The sequence below is a fragment of the Metopolophium dirhodum genome, chromosome 5 (assembly GCF_019925205.1).
Source record: "Metopolophium dirhodum isolate CAU chromosome 5, ASM1992520v1, whole genome shotgun sequence".
NCBI lineage: Eukaryota > Metazoa > Arthropoda > Insecta > Hemiptera > Aphididae > Metopolophium > Metopolophium dirhodum.
In genome coordinates, this window is record NC_083564.1 from 34276516 (window position 1) to 34295902 (window position 19387).

The following is a 19387-nucleotide window of genomic DNA, read 5'->3' on the forward strand; positions in this document are numbered from 1 at the left end:
TGCATTTTGTAAAACAAAAAAAAATATTATTGAGGGAATACACATTACAAAGTCTAAACAAAATATTCATCTAGTCACATAACAAAAAAAAAAAAAATTGAAGGAGGGTTTTGGCGCCTGCAGGCAAAACCATTTTAGAAAACAAAAAAAAATTTAAAAAAAAATGTTACTGTAGATGTACATATTACAAAGTCTATACAAAATCTTCAACGCGTCACATAACTAAAAAAAAATAAAAAATTGAAGGAGGGTGTTGGCGCCCGCAGGCAAAACCATTTTAGAAAACAAAAACAAATTTAAATTAAAAACTTCAAACTGAAATGTCCAGAACAAACAGAAAAAAACTATTCAAAATATTTAGATCATTAATGATGGATTATTCAAAATGCACCGGGTTATCAAAGTTCAAAAAGTATATACAAAAAATTCAACTAGAGTTAAAAAACAAAAAAAAAAATAGAAAGAGGGTGTTGGCGCCCGCAGGCAAATGCATTTTAGAAAACAAAAAAAATTTTAAAAAAAACATTATTGTAGGAATACACATTACAAAGTCTAAACAAAATATTCATCCAGTCACATAACAAAAAAAAAAAATTGAAGAAGGGTGATGGCACACGAGGGCAAATAAAAAAATTCAACTGTTCACATAACTAAAAAAAAAAATTGAAGGAGGGTGTTGGCGCCTGCAGGCAAAACCATTTTAGAAAACAAAAAAAAAAATAAATTAAAAACATCAAACTAAAATGTCCAGAATCTTAAACAATAAAAAACTATTCAAAATATTTAGTTCATTAATGATGGATTATTCAATGTGCACCAGATTTTCAATGTTCAAAAAGTAAATACAAAAAATTCAACTAGACTTAAATAACAAAAAAAAAAATTGAAAGAGGGTGTTGGCGCCCGCATGCAAATGCATTTTAGAAAACAAAAAAAAATTTAAAAAAAAATATTATTGTAAGAATACACATTACAAAGTCTAAACAAAAAATTCATCTAGTCACATAACCAAAAAAAAAAATTGAAGGAGTGTGTTGGCGCCCGCAGGCAAAACCATTTTAGATAACAAAAAAAAATTAAATTAAAAACATCAAACTAAAATGTCCAGAATCTTAAACAGAAAAAAACTATTCAAAATATTTAGTTCATTAATGATGGATTATTCAATGTGCACCAGATTCTCAATGTTCAAAAAGTAAATACAAAAAATTCAACTAGACTTAAATAACAAAAAAAAAAATTGAAAGAGGGTGTTGGCGCCCGCAGGCAAATGCATTTTAGAAAACAAAAAAAAATTTAAAAAAAAATATTATTGTAGGAATACACATTACAAAGTCTAAACAAAAAATTCATCTAGTCACATAACAAAAAAAAAAAAAAAAATTGAAGGAGGGTGTTGGCACACGCGGGCAAATAAAAAAATACAACTGTTCACATAACTAAAAAAAAAATTGAAGGAGGGTGTTGGCGCCCGCAGGCAAATGCATTTTAGAAAACAAAAAAAAATTTAAAAAAAAATATTATTGTAGGAATACACATTACAAAGTCTAAACAAAAAATTCATCTAGTCACATAACCAAAAAAAAAAAAAATTGAAGGAGGGTGTTGGCGCCCGCAGGCAAATGCATTTTACAAAAAAAAAAAAATATTATTGTAGGAATACACATTACAAAGTCTAAACAAAATATTCATCTAGTCACATAACAAAAAAAAAAAAAAAATTGAAGGAGGGTGTTGGCGCCCGCAGGCAAATGCATTTTAGAAAACAAAAAAAAATTTTAAATAAAATATTATTGTAGGAATACACATTACAAAGTCTATACAAAAAATTCAACCAGTCATATAACAAAATAAAAAAATACAACTGTTCACATAACTAAAAAAAAAATTGAAGGAGGGTGTTGGCGCCCGCTGGCAAATGCATTTTAGAAAACAAAAAAAAATATTATTGTAGGAATACACATTACAAAGTCTAAACAAAATATTCATCTAGTCACATAACAATAAAAAAAAATTGAAGAAGGGTGTTGGCACACGCGGGCAAATAAAAAAATTCAACTGTTCACATAACTAAAAAAAAAATTGAAGGAGGGTGTTGGCGCCTGCAGGCAAAACCATTTTAGAAAACAAAAAAAAAAATAAATTAAAAACATCAAACTAAAATGTCCAGAATCTTAAACAATAAAAAACTATTCAATATATTTAGTTCATTAATGATGGATTATTCAATGTGCACCAGATTTTCAATGTTCAAAAAGTAAATACAAAAAATTCAACTAGACTTAAATAACAAAAAAAAAAATTGAAAGAGGGTGTTGGCGCCCGCAGGCAAATGCATTTTAGAAAACAAAAAAAAATTTAAAAAAAAATATTATTGTAGGAATACACATTACAAAGTCTAAACAAAAAATTCATCTAGTCACATAACCAAAAAAAAAAAAAATTGAAGGAGGGTGTTGGCGCCCGCAGGCAAATGCATTTTACAAAAAAAAAAAAATATTATTGTAGGAATACACATTACAAAGTCTAAACAAAATATTCATCTAGTCACATAACAAAAAAAAAAAATTGAAGGAGGGTGTTGGCGCCCGCAGGCAAATGCATTTTAGAAAACAAAAAAAAAATTAAAAAAAAATATTATTGTAGGAATACACATTACAAAGTCTAAACAAAATATTCATCTAGTCACATAACAAAAAAAAAAATTGAAGGAGTGTGTTGGCGCCCTCGGCAAATGCATTTTACAAAACAAAAAAAAATATTATTGTAGGAATACATATTACAAAGTCTAAACAAAATATTCATCTAGTCACATAACAAAAAAAAAAAAAATTGAAGGAGGGTGTTGGCGCCTGCAGGCAAAACCATTTTAGAAAACAAAAAAAAATTTTAAAAAAAATGTTACTATAGGAATACACATTACAAAGTCTATACAAAAAATTCAACTAGTCACATAGCAAAAAAAAAAATTGAAGGAGTGTGTTGGCGCCCGCAGGCAAAACCATTTTAGAAAACAAAAAAAAATTAATTAAAAACATCAAACTAAAATGTCCAGAATCTTAAACAGAAAAAAACTATTCAAAATATTTAGTTCATTAATGATGGATTATTCAATGTGCACCAGATTCTCAATGTTCAAAAAGTAAATACAAAAAATTCAACTAGAGTTAAATAAAAAAAAAAAAATTAAAAGAGGGTGTTGGCGCCCGCAGGCAAATGCATTTTAGAAAACAAAAAAAAATTTTAAATAAAATATTATTGTAGGAATACACATTACAAAGTCTATACAAAAAATTCAACCAGTCATATAACAAAACAAAAAAATTGAAGGAGGGTGTTGGCGCCCTCGGCAAATGCATTTTACAAAACAAAAAAAAATATTATTGTAGGAATACACATTACAAAGTCTAAACAAAATATTCATCTAGTCACATAACAAAAAAAAAAAAAAATTGAAGGAGGGTGTTGGCGCCTGCAGGCAAAACCATTTTAGAAAACAAAAAAAAATTTAAAAAAAAATGTTACTGTAGGAATACACATTACAAAGTCTATACAAAAAATTCAACTAGTCACATAGCAAAAAAAAAAATTGAAGGAGTGTGTTGGCGCCCGCAGGCAAAACCATTTTAGAAAACAAAAAAAAATTAAATTAAAAACATCAAACTAAAATGTCCAGAATCTTAAACAGAAAAAAACTATTCAAAATATTTATTTCATTAATGATGGATTATTCAGTGTGCACCAGATTTTCAATGTTCAAAAAGTAAATACAAAAAATTCAACTAGAGTTAAATAACAAAAAAAAAAAATTGAAAGAAGGTGTTGGTGCCCGCAGGCAAAAACATTTTAGAAAACAAAAAAAAAATTAAAAAAAAAATATTTTTGTAGGAATACACATTACAAAGTAAATACAAAAAGTTCGACTAGAATTACAAAACAAAAAAAAAAAATAGAAAGAGGGTGTTGGTGCCCGCAGGCAAAAGCATTTGAGAAAACAAAAAAAAATTTAAAAAAATATATTATTGTAGGAAGACACATTACAAAGTCTATACAAAAAATTCAACTAGTCACATAACAAAAAAAAAATTGAAGGAGGGTATTGGCGCCTACAGGCAAATGCATTTACGAAAACAAAAAAAAATTTAAATTAAAAACTTCAAAATAAAATGTCCAGAATAAACAGAAAAAAACTATTCAAAATATTTAGTTCATCAATGATGGATTATTCAAAATGCACCAGATTTTCAATGTTCAAAAAGTATATACAAAAAATTCAACTAGTCACATAACAAAAAAAAAATTGAAGGAGGGTGTTGGCGCCCACAGGCAATAGCATTTTAGAAAACAAAAAAAAATTTAAAAAAAATATTATTGTAGGAATACAAATTACAAAGTCTATACAAAAAATTCAACTAGTGACATAATAAAAAAAAAATTGAAGGAGGGGGTTGGCGCCCGCAGGCAAATGCATTTTAGAAAACAAAAAAAAATTTTAAAAAAAAAGTCTATACAAAAAATTCAACTAGAAACAAAAAAAAATTGAAATTAAAATATTATTGTAGGAATACACATGACAAAGTCTATACAAAAAATTCAACTAGTCACATAACAAAAATTAAAATTGATGTAGGGTGTTGGCGCCCGCAGGCAAATGCATTTTAGATAACAAAAAAAAATTGAAATTAAAAACTTCAAACTAAAATGACCAGAATTTTAAACAGAAAAAAACTATTCAAAATATTTAGTTCATTAAAGAAGGATTTTTTCATAGAGCACCAGGTTGCCAATGTTTAAAAAATGTATACAATTTCATTACTTAAATTGAAAATTGAAAATTGAAAAGAAGAAGTGGTTGCCAGTAGGCAAATGCATTTTAGAAGGCAAAAAAAAAAATTTAGATGGCACTGGCTTGTCAGTGTTTAAAAAATGTATATAAAAAGATCAACATAATATTTATACAAAAAAATCTACTAGAGTTCAATGAATCGAAAAAAAAATTGTTTGAGAAACCTGGGTGAAATAACACTAACCAAAAAAATACGATGGAAGCTAAATACTGCAATACATGTTAACTACAATCCAAAAACTAGGTATTGTTTACATTATAATAATACGAACAACTATTATGATCAGAGGTGTATCACCGTAATATATGTATAAGAAAATGTATAAAAATGATTGTAATTTATAAAGGATGCAAAGAAATTAAATGAGAAAAAGGTCCTGTACGGACTCTACTATGTGATTGTTATTTATGAAGGACATAAAATAATGTTTAATTTAAAATAATATTGTATTTGACTGGGTCCACAGTCAGTATTAAGTCTAAATGCAAATAAAAACATAGTCAAATATCTATCTACATTTTATAATTTGTTGTGGTAAAAAAATCATTAATTAATGTTGGCTGTATTTAAGTTTTTAATAACTATACTGGTACAACTCTAGCTGACAGTCTTTAAGACGTCTAGTTTCCTGTCCTATCCTCACCTTACCTCACCTTACCTCACCTAAACAAATTAATGATATTAAAATATTTTCTTTCATTGTTATGTTTACAATATCGAATACCTTGATAGTTAGTAGGAAAAGATCATCGCAAAGCTCATGACCAGTGATGATAGTCGTCTATCATCACCATAGCTTCAACTAATCATAGGTTTACCTAACTAACCATCGTATGACTTATTAGGAAACATTGAATAAAAAGACCCTGAGTTGCAGTTTGCTGAACTTAAGTATTTGATTATCAAGTTGATCCTTTGATTGTTGACACCTTAATCCATGCTATGGATGGAGCCCATAGATAATAAAGATATGGATAGGCCACGCTTATGCTCAATACATTTGAGGCCGCGTTCCCAGAGGGGAAGGCAATTGAGGCTTCTATATATTGATAGTCGATACTCGATATCGGTATACTTTATTCGGCCTCAATTGTTCCCCTCGAAGACCGGTGATAAGACCATTATGTTATATCTCTATTATCTATGATGGACCCATACCCAGCTCACTCGTGTAAACAATTTGAAGCACATAAAAGCGATCAACGAGTCTCTATCAACTTTATTGGTGGACGCAGGACCGGCTCAAGCGAAAATAGTGAACTAGACAAAATCAAATTTGGCCGCCCTTAACAATAGAATATTATCAGTATTTTGAAAATGCCACCCTCTTACTAAAGTGCAGCTTAAGTGCCGCCCTAGGCGTGGGCCTATGTCGCCTACCCCCTGAGCCGGCCCACGAAGACGAGGGGAACACGAAGACCGCTGATAAGACCATTATGTTATATCTCTAATATCTATGATGGAGCCCCATACTCTGATATTAAATGCCCAGCCCACCTTCATATTATTCTCTATGCAAAAAGTAAATTTAAGACAAATTTGTAAATCAATGCACAGTCTCTCTATTGTACTAATATTTGTGATTTCATTAATTTTCAGTATTTTGTATTATTAGATTGGGAAAACATAAAACAATATAATTTAAACAAGACTGTGGCTAACACAATCATACTTTGATAAAAGTATATGATGTAAGTACGTTCTATATTTGAATTAATCGTTTTTTTTTGCGGGTACTTTATTGGTGGACGGCACTTTCAGTACGGTCCCTCCACTTACTGAGGCAACCTTGAGGCATTTCCTTTTAGGAAATTAATTAAATCCTCAAACATAACTCTTATTTCAAGAGTTTGTAACTAATACAATCATAATATAATATAATATGATATTTATGGACGACACTTGCACCATGGCCCCTCGATATAATAATGTGGCGACCCGGCACATCTCTTTTAGATAAATGATTAAATACTTAATCAAGTTTTCCGATTTACTAAACATTTATATTGTGTAGATAATTTGAAGAAAAATTTAAAATTGAAGAGAGACTGTGTGAATTAACAAAACTTTTGGTATGAAATGTTTATTTGATTATAATGTATTATATTGAACTTAAGTTAATTTTTTAAAATGTACTATAGTAAACATTTGAACATTTATTTTTAGTTTTTTTTTTTTGAAAGTTACCTACCTACTACAATACAAGACACTTAATTTTTATATTTTGAAGCAGTTGGCTTTTATGATTTGTTTGAACTATAAGTAGGTTTTTTTTTTGGGGAGATCCCTATTATCACAACACCATTACCAATATGCGTTTTTTTGGGGTGAGTTAATATAATTGCATGTTTTCATGATTTCTTTGTATTTATGCTTATTTTCTTTAAATGTTTTTATATTTTCGGTTCATCCGTTACCTACCTACCTAATTTTTTTTGTAAACCAATTTGAATTATAATTTATTAATTTAAAAAAATTTTAATAAAAACGTTTTCATTCAGTATTTTTTTGAATTTTAAGTGCATATTTTTGAATATTTCAGTGCATATATTTGCCTGTTTTTAGTGCATACATGCAGGCAAATATTTAACACTTTTTCATTGCATTAAATTCACAGCCCTGCTAATTACTTTTACTTCCAATCATAATACCTACCACAGTTAATGTTAAATGTCAAATTGTCAACAATCAACTGCTTCTTCAACTTGATAACACTAAGAGGATGTCAGATTTTTAGTGCACCATTTATTTCTCTCTCTGACCCAATCATTTTAGTGTTTTCTTAATCGTACATTTGGTATGGTACGCGTGGGTCAAAGATGGAAAACAAATAGTGCGCTGACATCCCAACCGGCAACAAGCTTACACGAGTGAGCTGGGTGGGTAATATACGATTCCGAATGGAACGATTGCGAACGGACCTTTTCCGGTAACACGATTGCAAACGTTTTTACCTGCCTTTAATCGTGCGGTGTTGTCAGATTTGGTGTTAGTCAATAACAAATTTTTAAATGCCCGAATGCCCCAGCCTTGACGAAGGTCATGTATTTACAGACTATTTAGTATCGACATATATTCCACCTGATGCATTATTTCCACCATATCTTTGGGCACAAGAACCTTCAGTAAATCCAAGGTATGATTTAAAAATAATAACTTGAATTCTTGTTCCTTCCCACTTAAATTTTACCAGTAAATACAAGATCTCTAAGTTTTTATAATTATTTTGTAGAACTAACAATGGCCCAGAGAGCTTTCATAGGACGTACAGTGGTCAGTTTTATAGCCCCCATCCTCCAACACACGTCGTGATATCAGTTTTAAAAGAAACACAAGCTCAAAATTTGACAATAATAAATTCAATTAAAAACAACGTATATAATCCTATGGCCAAAAAAGATAAATCTAAAATTGAATTAACATTACAATATTATAATGATTATAAAATACACAAGGATCTAATTTTATATTTAAGAAAAACTGGAAATTCCTACCAGGGAAAAAATTTAAAAAAAGCAAAAATGTAGAAAACAATTTTTAAAAGCCGTTATTTTATTTATTTTTCAGCTTTTAACGTAACATTAACACGTAGATTTTGTTATAGTATTATTAATAATTATAATTAAATATTATTTTATTTTATTTTAGTTTGTAACGTAGTTGTTGTTTTCATTGTGTAATTAATATCAATAGTTTTTATTTAAAAAAAATATTTTGTAAACTTGGCAACGTGGTCTATAAAAACGTTCGCAATCGTTCCGTTTTTCAGGTAAAACACCAAATTCTCTGATAAGCGTCATTCGTTCGCAATCGTGTTGTACCCGTATATGTGTATATTATGTCGTACAACACGATTGCGAACGAATGACGCTTATCAGAGAATTTGGTGTTTTACCTGATTTGGTCTTATCAGCGGTCTTCGAGGGGAACAATAAATAAAGTATACTTATATCGAATATCGACTATCGACTATCAATATAAAGTAGCCTCAATAGCCTTCCCCTCTGGGAACACCGCCTCAAATGTATTTAACATAGGCGTGGACCATCCATATCTTTAGTATCTATGGGCTTCATCCATAGCATGGATTAAGGTGTCCACAATCAAAGGATCAACTTGATAATCAAACACTTAAGTTCGGCAACCTGCAACTCAGGATCTTTTTATTCAAAGTGTCCTAATGAGTCACAAGAAGGTTAGTTAGGTAAACATATATGATTAGTTGAAGCCAAAGAGTCAATAGGGCCTTTGCAATTCAAGATCTTTTCCTACGTATTCGGCATTGTTAACATAACTATTCTACCTTTACACTTTTTCTTCCCCCGTCTCTCACAGCTATATATACAGGTTCAGCCACTCTCATTCCACACCTCCATATGATCGGTATTCTGTCTATCCATCTCTTCTTCAGTCTTCTCGTCCATCATTTCTCCCCTAAATTAACTTCTATAGCCACTCTCACTATCTCTTATCATACAATGACCGAACCACCTAAACCTATTCTCTTTTGTTTTCACTACAATATGTACACTACCCTACACTACCCTTAATTAATTAATTTCTTATTCTATCCTCTTTTGTACCTTAACACCTTACTTATTATTCTCATATCTGCTACTCTCACTCCACTTACCTACCCTAACCTTACATTTCTTTTTCATCTTTCCCTTTCATACACCAAACATTCTGAAATCCTGTTGACCCATTTCCTTATCCTCGCCATATTACACACTACCTAATTCCTATTCACTCAGTCTCTAGTTACCTACAAGTCATCATACTTGATTATCGGTGAAAATATTTAAATATCATTAAACGAATTTCCTACTCGAAATAATTGCTTAAAAAAATATCATACCTCACCAATTTTCTAATTTTGAACACGACTTTATTGATAGCCCGAATAGTGTTATACCAGTATAGTTACAATACAAATATTGAAAATTTTCGGGCAATACATCCCCTGATCAACTAACTATAATAAAAAAAAAACCTACTGAGAAATAAGAAAATACATACCCCGTCACGGAATCGAAATCTGCTACCAAAACTTAGTCTTCGAAACACTGAAACGTTCACACATTTCAATCTGCTTAATATGATATATTATTCCCAGTTTGAAAATGTTCACTGACGAATACCATTTCTGAAATAACATGCATCTTATGCAGTAAAATGTTCTACAATATTTTAATGTTTTACCTACAGTCTACAGATATTATATAAACCTACCAATAAATACCTAATATTAATTTTTATTACACAGAGTTTGTATTTTTAAATGTTGTATTTAAGGATTTATTAGTTTTATTTTTATACCTAACAAAAATTACATTTATTCACAAGTCAGTTATTAACTAGAACTCGACTACGAGCGTTTGGATTGTTCGGACTGGCGTATAATTTATTATTATTATACATTGCGCCTTTAGTAGGTAGTAGTAAACGTATTTGCTTCTACGTTACTTAGTTAACAGATTTTCCGCGACAATAAATATTTAATTCAAGTCTAAAAAGTAAATGTAAGATCAAAATAATATAAAAACAAACTTATGCATAAACATCGACTCTTCCAGTGAAACCTAGCTGTACTCAACTACCAGAATTAAAATTAAAGAATGTGATATACCTAGGTAACTTATCGATCGATTCTAAAACAGAAACTTAACATAGGCACAAATAATATCACAATATCAAATAGTGAAATGTGAAAATTTGAAGAAAATTTCCCTTAGGTATCCCGTAAAACCCCCCCAAAAAAACGTACGTTTGAGGTGTTCTCTAGGTATGATCTGCTATGTACTTACAAATCATATTAAATAACATTAATCATTATGTATTTTCTTATTTTATTAGGTAGGTATAAAAACCTACCTTCCTACTTATAAAAGTATTGCCTAATCATTGATTTCAAATTTTAAAAATTATTCTACTATAACAATAAATTAACAGTTGTAGGCAAAGTATTATAATTTAAGGTATTATTTTCATAATTTTTGCACACCTATAAAAACTGGATTTTAAAAATTACTCTACGTCTAGCGGTTATATAAGTTTCTCTGACAATAAATATTTACATTAGGTCTACCGCCTCAACAGAATAGAAGGACAAGACTTACGTAATTATTTATTCTTCCGGCGAAACGCGTTCCCTTCGAGTGTATAATATTGTCTAGTGTCAGAGCTGTGCATCTCCGCCAAGGAAAATGCAGCGCGCGTCTTCATATCTCCGATCCAAAAGTTCAGTCTGGAAGTATTGAGATTAATGACATTTATAAAAATAGGCACCTAGTTTAATAACCAGAATGGAACGAAATATGTGAGTACGTATTGGAATCGCTGTTCGTCTCAGACGATTGTCATTTGCCATAGATTATTTATAATTATAACCTCACCGTCCTAATCATATAAAATATATATATGGTCCTAACCGATGGATGATGGATATTTTTACATTATCTTCAAAAATACATTTATTTGTTTCTACTAGACGCAAATGCGGTAAATTGAATTCAAATTTATAATATAGATAACTGTTTTTTTTACTTGGTAACCATTCATTTATTACTTGGTTTATTAACAAATTCTAATTTATATGAAATAGTAATTGAAAAAAATAGTTTTATTGATCCCAATATTTAAAAATAATGTTTCGAATAAAATAATAAAAAAAATTTAAGAAATACCTATTAATTAATATGTATTACCTAAATAACAAAATAACCAAATAAATTCGTAGCTTAATAAAATGTCCAGAAAAATTAAAAGTCCAATTTAAACGAATATAAAATATAATTTAGATAGGTGTATAGGTAGTGTATTCGTTATATTTTGAGTTTCATTATAGCACATCAGTCAATCAGATGCTATTTAATATTTTAAAATAAAAAACTTCGACAGTAATTCCATATTGGCAAGTGTTGTTTTCTATAACTGAAGACCGAAGTTATAGTATCGAGCATAATAGGTACGTAAAAAAATAGAAATATAATTTAAAAAAATTACCTTTATTTAATTGTATTTAATTTTTTTTTATAATAAGTTTTTATAATATTGACTTCAACCCATATAAATGTTCTTATTTAATTTTTTCAATTCGTTGATAATTTATGAAACAAATTCTTTGCTTGGAAAGCAATGTTTAGAAAATTCAGAAAATGCAGTTTATATTTAAATCCGTGGCCTAATTATAAATAATAATTTCTGATGTATTGATGCTGAAGAGTGAGAGAGGTGCACAATCAGCTGAACCGAAATCTAACATCTTAAATATTTAATATAAACAATTTTTCACACATGCGTCATGATATGAAAATAAAAAATATTTATAATTCATATTTATACTGATCTTCTATATTAATAATAATTATAAATATATAGTGTGGTATCACCCGTATTAGACAATACGTGGTAAACCAACTATCGCCTTACCCTCGTATTCTCTAGTTAATGACACTCTCTAAAGTTAATTAGAATGGCACTGTTAACTCGTTGAGGTACGATGGTAGGCGCTTGTCAATTCTTAGTTCGTTCCTATCTAGTTGAAATGACTCAAAGATTACATATACCTTGGCACTATTCAGTTTAATAAAACTTCATTGACACTTAGTACGTATATCCCAGCGCTGTTTCTATAAAAGGTAAGAACGTAAGAATGACTAAAATAATGTTTAACTCGGGTTTTCAGGTCGGAAACACTTTTATTGTATTAAAACATACATAAATAAAACACTTAGCAAATTCAGATCGCCTAGCCCGTACTACGATCGGCGTTTCACACGCACGTCGTAGCTACTAAAAGTAAATTTAAGCCCCAAAAGAATATAAAAACAAACTTACTTTAATTATCGACTCCTTCGGCGGAATCCGTGACGTGTGGGAACTGCGACGCCCATGAGGAAACGCTCCAGAATACAGCCAGAACTTAGAATATTGTGATTTATGAAAAATAAAATTATACGAAACGCAGTAAGTTTTTTGCTCATATCTTCTTTGCTTATTGAAATTTTAGAATTTTTAATCGACTGTGTCTTCTGCAACGACTTTGAGATTTGCCATAGATTAAATAAATAAATGATAGATATTATACTAGGTACGTCAATATGATGAATCCACGGATATAATATAATGCAACTTTTTATATCAAAGAGTTCTATGTTAGGGACCAATTTGTTCATTGAAATTTGATATGACAATAAACCAAAATAGTTTATAATTTTGAATTTGAATTATAATAATATGATATAGGTATTATTTAAATTATTATTTTTGTTTATCGATTTAATTATTGATTAAGGTGGTGAATAGATATCAGAAGCACAAGAATATTTTTATAAGAGCATATTGTATTTTATGAACTATTAAATAAAAATGTGATTACTGGATTTTAGAGTTAACATAAAGCCATAAACATATACAGTAAATTCATCAAATACTATAATACCAACTATATTTTTACAATGATGTGTGTTTTTTTTTTTTTTAATATTTTTAATTATTTTTTCTTGTGGTCTGTGTAAACGATAAGTATTCGTAATAAAGATTCAATTTTCATATATAATATTATATTATAGGCACTCAGTATGTAATCATATGTTTATTTTTAGTTCAATTTAATTGTAGGTATTTAGTAAATAATAGGTATACGAAATTGTGTTTTCGAATAGCAATTTATTGTTTGTATTAATACCTACACCATAATAGGGAACTAAAATTTTGTAAATGATGTACAAATGTATTTTTTGTGTTTTAAGGCTGCTGTAAGATCAATTTATGAGAATCCTTGCATTAAATTGTTAGGATTATTTGATATGAATAATTATTTTATTACATATAGGTTTATTACATATAGGTAAGTCGATCAGAAACTATATTTACACTGAATGTTAATAGTAAAAAGCTATTAAAATATCTATTATTTGTATTTATTTGTTAATAATAATTAAGACTTAAATATTAGCAGTAATCTTGTTCCTTTCACAAAATGTTTTTTAATTATTTTTAATTTAATTTAGATTTATACGTTTGGCATTTATCCCAAAGTTATCTCTGAATAATAATTCAATGATTCAATTTAATAGTACTAGTGATGAGTAGGTACCTGATTGTTTAATCAAATTATTTACACGATTTCAATAATAAAATATCTATGAAGTATAAACATCCGCATTTCTATTAACTATAAATTCATATTTGTATGAGCTATACATGTTACATATATTTTTCGAAAAAATTATTTAAAAAAACAAGAATAATTCCTATTTTACGCCTAATTTAAGTCTAAAAAGTAAGTGTAAAATAGTAGGTAATAATATGAAAACAAACTTACTCGTAAACATCTACTCTTCCGGTGAAACGTTGCTAGAGTGCCGCCATCGCCGAAGAAACAGCTATCTTCATCCATCTCCATCTAATCATCTCACTCCGATGAACTGAAACTTGAAAGTATCGAAATACTTTATGAAAATAACCTGATCATAATGTAATTTGCGAGTTTGTATTAAAACTTACATTTTAATATGTACGGTTTAACGAACTGTCGTTTATATTAGTGGCTTATTATTTTTTTGTTCATTGAAATCAAAATATACAATATATTATATTTATAATACAATAGTATATGCTGAAATTATTAGAATTGTTAACCGTCGCCGACGAATTTCGACAATTGACGATTGCCATAGATATTATAAAATATATTGTTTATTATGATAAATCCATAGAACTTATATATTATAGTATTATCTAGTACTATCAGTATTATCAGTACCTATATACGATATATTGATAAATCGTATGTTCTTTTACAGAAATCTTTGTCATCTGCAATGCACCTATTCTGGTTTTCTATTTCAATTATAGTTCGCATGTCAAATTTAACTATACATACTGGTCCGTAAGTTTATAGACATTCTAATACATTCTCCCGGCAGTGTCAATAGACACAGTGTTTGAGAAGTTATATTTTTTTGGTATCTAATTAATTTACAATATGAATTATTATAAGTTACCTATGTAGGTACTTGTCCAAAACTCTACTACCGGGAAGCCATTGGTATTTATGGTACAGCCTTACGAAGTTCACGATTTTCGGTGTTTTACGCACCCGTACAACGCTTAAAGTTTACCGAGCTTAAGTATAACAAATTAATTTTTTTTTTAATCTAGGTAAATCAACGTTTTAAAATTGATGATGCAAAAATAATTCTGACACCCACCTATGGTGGATTTACATAACAAGTCGAGGGATGTTTTTGATTTTAATTGTTCGAGCAAGCGCAGTGTGCAAGTGACTACACCGGATATATTATATGAAAATACCAAAAAGTTCAATTAGCTATAATATAACTTAAAAATAAGACTGACCGCCAAATTCAGACTTCACTGTCGTTTTCAGTTAAAAACTAATGATTTTCGGCAATTAATTTTTGAAATATCGTTCATAATTCGTTGTAACTTGTAATTTATATACCTATTTTAAATATATTATTCGTGGGTAATTGAAACGTCTAAAATGTATTATTATATACAAATATGATAATAAACAAATAATAATAACTCAACTTAACCGGCTACGGTATTAATAATATTTAATAATATCAATATAAGTATTGTATACAATATCCTAGGCTGTCAAATCGTCTCCACTTGGAATCGTTTTTCGTATACAATGATATTATATCATTGAATTCAAATGTAACATTATCCATAACAGTCACCCACTTCACACAGTTGAAGTGGCAGACATTATACCGCTGTTAAGCGACCGCCGCCGTCCAGATTTAAGACGTTTTCGCACTACAACGTGGACCGCGTGTGACTTCCAAAAAAATTATATTTAAATGTAGGTATGATAATTTGTTGTCATGTGAAGTGATGTAAGTGATTGTGTTGAAGAACTGAATGGCAAGTGGTTACTGGTTTGACGTCAAAGTCTGCAGGTTTCCACTAAAGGTGACCAATAGATATTCGTCACTATTATATTATATTCTGTGCTATAATCGTGACGACGGAGAATACGTTTTGTCGTAATTTATTCAGAACGGCTTTAACTCATTGTTTCCTATGGTATAACATTACACGTAAGACGTAATATAATTATATTTTATGATAATATTATGTGATTTTTCAGTATTAAACATGCACCGAAGTCTGTCGGACAACGTCAGAACTATAATAACTGGACCAATACGTTTCGTGGTTTCTGCACTGCGCTCTGTGTACGTATTTATCGGGTATACTTCAAATTCGATAATTGAGAAATTGAAGGCAATTTCTGCATTCAAAATTTATACTATTGTCATTGAACAATGCTGCAATAATTATCAAAACGCCCGTACTAAAAAATGTATTCTGCACGATTTACAAACCGTACTAAATATATATATTTTTTTAAAATTTTTTTTATTGAATCTACACCATTGTGTCTATGATGTGCACATCCGACAGTACCTATAATGTTTATAATTAGGGTCCAGATGTCGATGACTTTTGCATCTTTTTTTGGAACATCATTTTCAATACTTCTTAAACTTAAAATGTACCTCAATAATATACGAATATAGTTAACTAATTTTTATTTAGCATTTATTTTTAGGCCATTTTTCAATTTTTTTTTATCATTCGCGTGAAAAACTTGCGTTAATTATTTGTCATTATTATTATTATTATTTTCAATAAGTCTTTTAAATTGTACAGGTATAAATGTTATCATTAAAATGTATTTCATTTTATCTATCTATTCTACCTATTATTAAAAATACTTAAAAACAAAATGTATAATTGATTTCTAGATTAATACCAGTTTTGAGTTTCAAATTTAAATCAAAATAGTGTATATCAATAAATTGTTTTCTTAAATTTTAAATTTAATAAATAATTGTATTGACTTTAAACATATTATGAGTTTTTTTGAGTATTTAGATCATTAACATAAGAATATTTACGTCATTTTTTTTGTTTCTCATAACACGCAAATTCATTTTTTTAAGGCATATCATCTGGGCCCCATTTATTATATTATATCGTATATTGCTACATTTTAATTACATTTTATCGATTTAGTCTTAGAAATTGAGTAACAATAAAGTTAGAAGCTACTTAATAATTAAATAATACAATATTTCAACCGAAGAATAACATTTGTTTTAGTACTTATCAACACAACTTCATAATAATTATTATTGTGGCGTACTCGTTGGTAATTTAACTGTTTAAACCACAGTGTCTTCGCCAGTCCGTAAACAATTAAACGCTTATCGATTATTATTATATTGCAGGAAAATAAATTTCAATGTGAACATTTGTATACGAGGTAGGTAATTAATCGTACAACTGAGCGTAAAAAATATACTCAAACATATTAATCGTATAGTTACCAACCGTTAGCAAATGTAAATTGTCAATCTGAACGTGAAAGTTTAATTATAATTATAATTTTTAATAGTTGTATAGGTGGTCATAATAATTTTTATTTTATTACAATGTACTCGTTTGACCTCGAAATTTTAATTGTTATACTTTAATGGGTTCAAATATCGTTTTTAACTTTTAATCAAGTCAGAATAATATGTAGCCAACAAAATGCATCGTATAAAAATGATTATCAAAAACACTGTTAAGACTTCAGGCACGACTTTGTATAAAGCTAATATTCAATTATATTGCCGTTTAAAATATTGAAACGTGTCGCGATATAGTGAATATATATTTTTCAACCTTTATAATATCGGAAACTTACGTTGTTGGAAAAATAAAAATAAAATTTGCTCAGATAATTGCCTTATCCATTTATTATATTATACATTCATACATATTACTAATTATTACTATTTACACTATACAAAACTAAACATGCTATGTAGTTAAAGATAACCAATTAAATAGTATCTAACTATTTGATTAATTTACCGGAACGTGTGAAATTCATGAAAAATATAGGTATAGTTCGTACAGATATTATGAGCATTATTTAAATAATAATGAAAAAAACTCAAAAACTTGTAAAATACGTTGATTTTATAGTATATTGTACTGGGTAGACCGTGGACGAGATGGAGGGATGCTGTGGAGAATTACATCCGATCGATGAATATTAATGTATTTGTTGAACTAGCACTAAAAAGGGCTTCACGTGCAGAGTCTTCTCTGCTATATCGTTTTATAATATTATTTTCTCATACCTATTATTTTACTCACAAATTTTGGTTTCTGTAAAAAAAAAAGTTTGAGATAAAACTAATTTTGTATTATATAATTGCGTCTAGTCTAGTAGTAACCACCGAAATGTTCCACGAAGGAATCTTCGGCAAATGGAAACGACTTCGTTAAGTCTTTCACGCATTATTTTCGAAACGATTCCCGTCCATGCACATAAACGAGCGCGCGTTCTCGTTCTTTGATTCACTTGTTCGCTCGCCGCGTAAAGTTATCTGTGAACTATTGATTTTCGAGGGACTTCGGAAACCATAAAAATAATTGGTTTTATTCTACATTTTCGATACATAATATATTACTATAACGTATATTACACGTATATTGTATATATGCACAGAGTTCGTCTATATAGTTTGACCGTGAATTCATATCGTCCGCAAACCCATCGACACAAACGTAATATAATATGTAGCGCGTTCATCTCAATATTATAATAATATGTAGGTATCTCCAACGAGCAACATTTTTTTAAAAACATTCATACAATTATTGTCTTATAGATTTTGTCGAATACGATGTACAATTTTGCAATAATATCTGATTTTTTGAATATTTAGAGGTTCTCAAACTGTGGTACACAGATGACCAAGACAGAAAATGAATTAAGACATCAATACATATAAAAATGATCGTAATATCTTACCAATTCATAATTTTAAATTTTTTCGTTTCAAGTAATTTAGTGGTTGGCGATCGATCCCCAATATATGTAATATATTATAATATTATACCATGTGATGCAAAAAAAAATGTTTGAAATTATCTGATTAAAAAGTTTCGAAATCGAAATTCAAACTAGTTGTTATATTATACATAATACTGAGTGATTGGATGGATAATAATTTATTGGTCTATTCAATTTCTGAATACATTATAATAATGAAAACATATGTACTTAGAGGTTTTGATCGTACGCCTATATAAGTTTATTTAAAACAGATTTTACAGTTTTTTGGAAATCGCTTGAAATATTATGGTTTATAAATATTATTACTTATAATAATTATTATATAATATATAGAATCTGTTAAAGCCATTCATATTTTATGATATATATTTGAATGTTGCGATCCTTAGCGCGCATGAAGTACTAATAATTGAGAAACTATTCGTTCAAATTTCAATTTCGATAAACATCTAAACTTTAAAAAAAAGCTTTAATTTTTTCTCGGTCTTTTACGATAAAACACCGTGATATTTAAGCAAATTATTCCAAAACGTGATCAAAGTACGAATGTGGGGCGGACGTGGGATCGAACCGTATACCTCAATTATTTGATTTTGTTCTTTTCAGACACTACGTGTCACATGAAACCGATTGGGAT

The 19387-nt window shown here is 28.9% G+C and overlaps 1 protein-coding gene across 1 annotated transcript; it reads left to right on the forward strand.

Moving 5' to 3' along the window:
• The first annotated feature begins 7437 nt into the window (after window positions 1–7437).
• Window positions 7438–8665, forward strand: LOC132945950 (uncharacterized). Its single transcript, XM_061015791.1, has 2 exons — window positions 7438–7983; window positions 8080–8665. The coding sequence occupies exons 1-2, from the start codon at window positions 7859–7861 to the stop codon at window positions 8372–8374; spliced, it is 420 nt and encodes a 139-aa protein (XP_060871774.1). The 5' UTR covers window positions 7438–7858; the 3' UTR covers window positions 8375–8665.
• Window positions 8666–19387: the final 10722 nt, after the last annotated feature.

Excerpts from the sequence above, each read along its gene's own strand:
- LOC132945950 (XM_061015791.1), top strand. The coding sequence starts at position 7,859 with ATGCCCGAATGCCCCAGCCTTGACGAAGGTCATGTATTTACAGACTAT. Across the intron at positions 7,984-8,079 it reads GAACCTTCAGTAAATCCAAG|AACTAACAATGGCCCAGAGA; the intron begins GTATGATTTAAA and ends ATTATTTTGTAG.